The 7,033-nt window shown below is 34.2% G+C and overlaps 1 protein-coding gene across 5 annotated transcripts; it reads left to right on the top strand.

Annotated features, from left to right (window-relative positions):
- Positions 1-439: 439 nt before the first annotated feature.
- On the top strand, positions 440-6,001 carry LOC111901937 (zinc finger CCCH domain-containing protein 38). Of its 5 annotated transcripts, XM_023897802.2 has the most exons (6): positions 446-582; positions 1,573-2,259; positions 2,351-2,484; positions 3,933-4,191; positions 4,319-5,447; positions 5,528-6,001. In XM_023897802.2, exons 4-6 carry the CDS (start codon positions 3,989-3,991, stop codon positions 5,555-5,557), a joined length of 1,362 nt encoding a protein of 453 aa, XP_023753570.1. In that variant the 5' UTR covers positions 446-582; positions 1,573-2,259; positions 2,351-2,484; positions 3,933-3,988; the 3' UTR covers positions 5,558-6,001. The 5 variants fall into 5 exon arrangements, with proteins under 5 accessions (XP_023753567.1, XP_023753570.1, XP_023753568.1 ...); XM_023897800.2 differs by having other exon boundaries at positions 1,573-2,484; XM_023897801.2 differs by having other exon boundaries at positions 1,573-2,565.
- The last annotated feature ends 1,032 nt before the right edge of the window (positions 6,002-7,033 follow it).

Here is a 7,033-nt window from a genome sequence, read left to right as displayed (position 1 = left end):
CTCTTTATTTCTTAATTGGGTGAAGGAAAAACCAACAAACTAATCTACAAGAAGAGTGGTTTCTTCTCTTGTGGAAAAAAATGTTGAGTAATGGGGTGAAACATAACATCCCATCTATAAACTTTATTAAGACGAAATCTAGGTCGATATGAGTGAACGAGTATAGTTTGATTCAAAGTGTTGAAATGAATCAGACTATTTAGACTATTTGAACCTCTCTTATTTGATTATTCTATCCAAGTGAAAGCACTCATTTGGTTACATTTTAGGTTTTGTTGCATTCATGTTCCATATTGTAAAGAATTGTTTCTTTTCCAAAATAATTGCAAATTTTAAAAACCTTAGGGACTGTTTCGTAAATTACTATTTTGCGACGGTCCTTCGGTAATTTCAAGATTCTCAGTTCAACCCCCAATTCCATATATCACCTAAATCACTAGTTGACTCGTACAATTAAATGACCTAAAATCTATGCCTTAAGAAAAGAAGATCCTTTCATTCTTCAGATTGCTGCTACTGAACAATGGCGAGAGAGGAACATAATCACAAATAATTCAAGGGTTTTCATTTCTTCACTTACAGGTATTCATCATTCTCTCGCGCTTTTCAATTAGGGTTTTCGTTTTCCTTCATTCGTTAGACAAGTTATCAACTTTTTCGGCCTCTAAATTTGTAATGACGCTATTAATGAGAAGTCTTCTTTCTTGTACGTATCGTTGTGAAATAAATGTAATTTGACAAGGGATCTTGTATTTATGCTTAGCTTTTGCCCGTTAAGACATGTAACTGAAGTGACTGGTGTTTTTTTAATTCCGTGATCGATTCAACTTTCATTTATTAAGAAAAGTGAATTAATTGACGCTAATTCAGCTCCCAATAGTGCTAAGTGTTAGACATATATGTAATTCAGCTGCTATCTTCTAGTATACAACTCCCGTGTGCTCTCAAAGTGTGCATGTTCCCCCCTTCTTCCATACTATGGAAAGTTTCTTATCTTAGCTTGATTTATGTCGCAACAGGCAAATAGCTTTAAGAGACTTGCGACTGAATTCTTAGGTAGCATTGAATTCACAGGAATTGGGTGAAGATCAAGGATTTAGGTCATCTCTCCTTTTTTTTTTTATAAAGTTTCTCCAATAAGTTCTCCTAAACTTTCTATTCCCTTTCATTTGGTCTGCTTTTATAGTACACAGAGTGACTTGATATATAAGAAGCCACTCCTTTTCTTATCATGCATTGAGACCTTCAGGAAAGAGGGTGTCTCTAACCAAAATTTTAAGTGGCTACAGTGTCAGATATATAGACCTAGAGTGTTGGTGTATGTGGATATTTTTGTTGTGACATTTTATTATCTTTTGTTGCGTATTCATTCATAATGTAGATCCCTTTTTTTATGGTTGTTGAGTGTGATTGATTTACCACAACTTGTATATCATCAGAACTACTTTTTATTTGAATTCTTAGTTGATGTTCATTTTAAGCTTTATTGTGTATCTAGGCACCTTGTATATCACAGCCACGTGATATGTTCTTGATTCTTTTTCTTTCTTTTTGTGATCTTTACATGTGTAGATGGCTGCGTTTTTTCTGGGCCACGTGATATTGTGCTGCCACATATCCAAATAATGGAAAATCCTCATTGCCAACCTTTCTTGATCTCCAGCAACATATCTTTCCCTTTGCAACCAAATTATGGGAATTTAATCCAGAAATATAATAATGAAATCCACTCTTCAATGTTGCTGAACTATCGTTTTTAGGCACTTGTTGCTTTCCAAGTGTCTTCCATGTGACATTGGTTATATCAATCAGTGATCATGGTGGAACTATCTTCAAAATGCTCGTAACAACCTTTGACAAATCTGAGGGGCAGATTTGGAAATAAATCAATAATATATAAAGCTAATGGCGAATACTCTCAAAATTAAGAAGCGTCATGTTTTGAGTTTTGCTATACTTAAAGCTTTGCAATGTGAAGCAAGTTTGTCATGTCGTGAAGGTTGATGCATGTTGTGGCTGTGTGGCATATGTTGGATAGACATTAAGAACATTAGTTGGCATCAACATCATGTCTAAAACGGGAATTTTCCATCAACTTCTACAAATCAAGATGTAATTGGTGCTCTAAAAGTCAAGTGTCTTGAGTGATTACCTAATGTCCTTACTCTCTCCCTTGAGAGAAAAAAAGGTGGGGGTGTATTGGTTCGTTAATTTAGTGAAGATTGTGGAATGCGCTTCATGTTGTCTTCATTTTCAGTGGTACAAAGTCTAAGTTAGATGTTAAAACTTTTATGAAGTGCTTACATGTCAACTATTGAAATCTAAATCTAGTAATTGGATATCTTTGAAGAAAGCAAGGATATGTTTTGGTTGAAGATTCTTTTCGAACAAACAATGGGATGCAACTTGGGCAAGTTGTATGGCAAATCATATAACCAAGGACAAGAAGAATGTCTAGAAGGGTCTACATGACTTGGCCAATGAGTAAGTCACACATCATTTTGCAATCACAAAAAGTCGAGTAGGTTGCAAATGGAAGGTGCTTTTAAGGAAAAATGGAATTAGGTGAGGAGGCTAAGCAACTTGCATGTTGCCTACATATAACAAAAGGGTTTTAAAGGCTTTTACTTTGGGACTTCTTCATTTATTATACTTCACTTTCACAAAAGGCTATTTTTTTCCATCTTGGGAAAGCAGTTATTGAAAACCTTGAAGGACTATCATTGTGTTCTTGGGTACTAAAGATATGGATGTGTTAAACCTAGAGTTCATATTTTCTAAAGTAATTTGCTTAAAACTAGGGTTTTATCTTAGGGCTTGAGTGGTTTAGTAAGCTAAACGCCTAAACGGCTAAATGTTGTTATATTCATGTTATTTATGAAGATTATCTATGGTTATTATGAATTTGTTCTAGAACATCATTGATGGGTATGTTGGACTATTAAGGTTTTGTGCTTTGCATGATTTATCTACGTTGATCTTTGTAAATTACATGGGTTGTGGGTTATTGATGAATACTCTTAAAGTGATTGTCCAAACTAGTGATGATAAATGTAGTTCACGTGACATTCTAGACACCATCACACATGTGTGCCTTGGAAAGCAAGCACACCATGGGAACAAGTATGTGTCAAAAAGGTCATATCATGAAGTACTTATTTGGTTGAAAGAGTGTAGTTGTTTCATTTAATCCTTAGGCAAACAAGTATAGTGAATTGCACATAACATTTCATGATTTATATGTTTTACCATGTCTCCAAATCACTTTATTATGTTCGGTGGAATGTTCTATATATAGTGATGTAAATCTTGTTATGCGTAAAACTTATGTCCTCACTAGGTTATTAGCCTAACACTTGTTCCTTAAAATGGATATTTAGAGGTGAGGTTGTAACAAGCATTTATATGAGGTATTGTGTTTAGAAGATAGTTGAATCTTTTAAGAGATCAATTGGAAGATAAACTAATATTGCGGTTGATATTGTGTGTATCTATTTTTAAGTATTAGGGGATGTTTGGGCTTTTATTCATGTAAGGTGCTTATTAGCTTATTGCGATTTTGGTAGTATAATTTATTTGGATTGCACAAAACATGAAGCTAAAATCTATTGTTCTATTACATTATAAATTGGCAAAATTGTTAGCAACACAATGTTGATGTATTTAGTTACCTTATGCTATTATCCAGATTTTAGGGTGTTAGATACGACCTAAATTGGCTTCCATGGTTAGAGATGGGTGCTCTTGTTTCCATTGGTGTCATTTTTTTAGTGTTTTTGAATGAAGTATGAGTAGACTTTTGTTATATTTCTAATCATCAATCCTTAGATTGGAGATTATTGAATATGAAGCCTAATTTGTGTTTCAAGCATATCTTGTTGAATCATGCAAGTGTGAAACGTGTAAATTTGAACTTCTTTTTGCAAAAACAGATTATGCTGTAGCTTGAGTAGAGAAGGTAAAGAAAAAAGCACTAAAAAGTGGGACAATGAGTGGTGCACGTAGAAGATCAAAATCCTTATGGGACAACAAAGAAGAAGCAATCCCTCAAAGTGGAAAGATTCTTGATTCAAGCTTTCATGGAGACACTTCACCAAAACGTTCAAATTCAGAAGCTAATGATGTATTCATGTCTGATGATTTTTCTCATGACCCTATGCAACAACAACCAAATGAAAACATCCCATATAGGTTTGCATTTGCAATTCCATTACACTGATTATCTAATCATTGATTATTCAAAACATCAAATAATCATTTTTCAAAAAAACCCTTTTTTATGTTTTTTTCTTTCTTTTGAATTCTAAATAACATGTAGAGGTGGCAACCGAGACCGGAGTAGGAGTCCACCCCGAAGCCGAGTCCGGGACCGGGATCGGAATCGGGATGAAAGACAGGAATCGTATGATTCCGGTGACATAAGAAATGATTCGATTTCAAGGGCATCATCACATCGATCATCTAAAGATTTTGCTTCTGGAAACTCTAGAAGAGGTAGTCAGGGTAGATTCGTCCACCCGGAATCAGGATTCCGTGATGACAGGAATAAGGATTCCGATGGACATGGTCATAGGAAAGATGCTGATTACCACAGAGACGGAGGTAATAATAATAATAATAGGAATAATTCTTATGATAATAATAGTGTGAAGCCCCCATGTAGGTTTTTTATGAGGGGTAATTGCAACCGAAATCGTTGCAAATTTTCTCATGATGTTCCAAAATCAGAGGATTATGTAGAAAGGTCACATGATGAAAATAACAAATCTTGGAATGATCCTTCATGGAATCAAGAATCCCAATCCCGATATGAACAAGATTTTACTCAAAATCCAATCACTTTAAATGAGGCTGAAAAAAGTCATGACATGAACGGAGGACCAAAACTTGAAGAAGGGAAACAACCTCTAGAAGCTTCTAGAAACGGGATCCCAACTGAAAATAAGGAGCAGGAGCAGTTTTCTCAAGCAAATGAGAAGCAAATTCTCGCAAGTGCCCTTGAGTTGCTCTATTCCCTTCCGAATTCCGGATCTTCTGGTGCCCCTGTGAGTGATCCCATCAAAGCGGGAATCTTGGCTGATTCCGTGGAACAGGGGAATCAGATTCCGGTGGAATCAGATGTGAAGGAGGAGGAAACCGAGAAGAAAAAAGATGGGAATTTAAAGAATACGAATAATAGTGGGAAAAATGAGGTACAAGGGAAAGTGGAAGAGGGTGATGAAAAGGCAATGAGGCAGTTTAAGATTGTGCTTGTGGAATTTGTTAAAGAGATATTGAAACCAACATGGAAAGAAGGTAAAATGAGTAGAGAAGTTTATAAAACAATTGTGAAAAAAGTGGTTGAAAAGGTTTCAAGTAGTATTCAAGGAGTTCAAATTCCAAGAACACAAGAAAAGATTGATCAATATCTCGCGTTTTCTAAATCCAAAATCACTAAGCTTGTTGAGGTCAGTTGTTATCTATCATGTTTTTTATGCATCATGGTTCCCCTTTTTTATTTATTTATTTTTTTTTCATTTATTCGTAGGCATATGTGGGAAGGCATCTAAAGGCTTAACAAATGCTTTGATAAAATGTTGTTGAGATTATTACATAAGGTGAGTTGATAGTTGAGAAAGGAGGTATTTGTTGAACCATGTATTATTATTATTATTATTATTATACAATAAGTTTTGGCAACTGCTCTATTAAATTTATTTATTTGGTCAGTCATTAATTCACTATTAACTTATGTTACAATAACCTTTTTGCCCATGAAGTTAAAACCCTTGTTGTAATGTTATTATTATTTTTTATTGGGAAATTGCAATGGGCAAAAAGTGGTTGAAATTGAAACATGAGGGACCATGACCGAATAAATAGTTTTTTCTAGTGCTAAAATGCTAAAACTTATTTTATTTGATAGGGGATTTGTAGGAACAAATATTTGGTTATAGTTGGTGTAAGAGATGTTTGTTTGTTTAGTGTTGTTTTTAATTTGAAATATTTGTATTGCTTTGTACTTCTTTATAGATCCGTTGCTTGGTGGTTTGGTATCTGTTATGTTAAAACAAAAAGAATGGGTTTGAAGGTATTTTTGGTAGCATTAATATCTTGGCGAGATGACAAAGTTATTTGTTGAAATTCCAAAATACTAATTTAAAAAGAATGTTGCAGCTATAGTAGTAATTATTCAAGAGAAATTAAATATCCGCGTACATTTATTCTTACCAATTCTCCTATCCTTGTTAAACTGTGACATGTGTTACATTTAAGTATTAAAATATTATTAATTTTATTAAATATGACATATGTCACCATTTAACATGAGTAAAATGATTGGTATGAAGAAATTGTAGGAGGATAGCATATGAAAATCCTATTCCAGAACATGTAGATTATTAGTATGTGCCTTAATTTAAAGGTTTTCATGTAATTTCAGATTTATGGCAGGTCCTCTCTTCAATCACTCAACATACTATTTAAATCTTCAGCAAATTGGGAAACATGATGAGATATATAGGGTTTTCAATCTTATAATGTTTTAATGATAATAAATCATATATCTCAAACCTAAAAAACCAACTGTTATCAACACAAATATATCATATTTATAAAAACAATCTACCTTATCATGTTGATCCTCACATACGGATCCTATACAACTACCTTACAAGATCTATCTACATGGATCACTGTAAACAACAAATTAACTATGCTATTTCGAGATTCCCTGGCAGCATACTAGGGTCAATAAAGAAAACGATTGATGGGAATGGAGTACTTGATTGAACATGCAATCCAGTCTCCTCATCAATATAATTCATTAGCACCGCAAGACTGTTAAGTCAAGGGTGGCTATCTATACTTCATTAGATGACTTAGACAACAAATGAGGGGAAATGGAGTGCTCGAATGAACACACAATCCATACTCATGGATTGTATGATTCATTAACACCTACATGTAATGAACATGCTGGTGTTCCAATTGACTGCCTAGAATGGTCAGTGGTTATCACCCTACTCCGACAGTTGACTTGTACGAAACTCGC

This window comes from Lactuca sativa, chromosome 6 (genome assembly GCF_002870075.4).
Source record: "Lactuca sativa cultivar Salinas chromosome 6, Lsat_Salinas_v11, whole genome shotgun sequence".
Lineage (NCBI taxonomy): Eukaryota > Viridiplantae > Streptophyta > Magnoliopsida > Asterales > Asteraceae > Lactuca > Lactuca sativa.
This window is presented reverse-complemented; position numbering and strand designations above follow the sequence as displayed.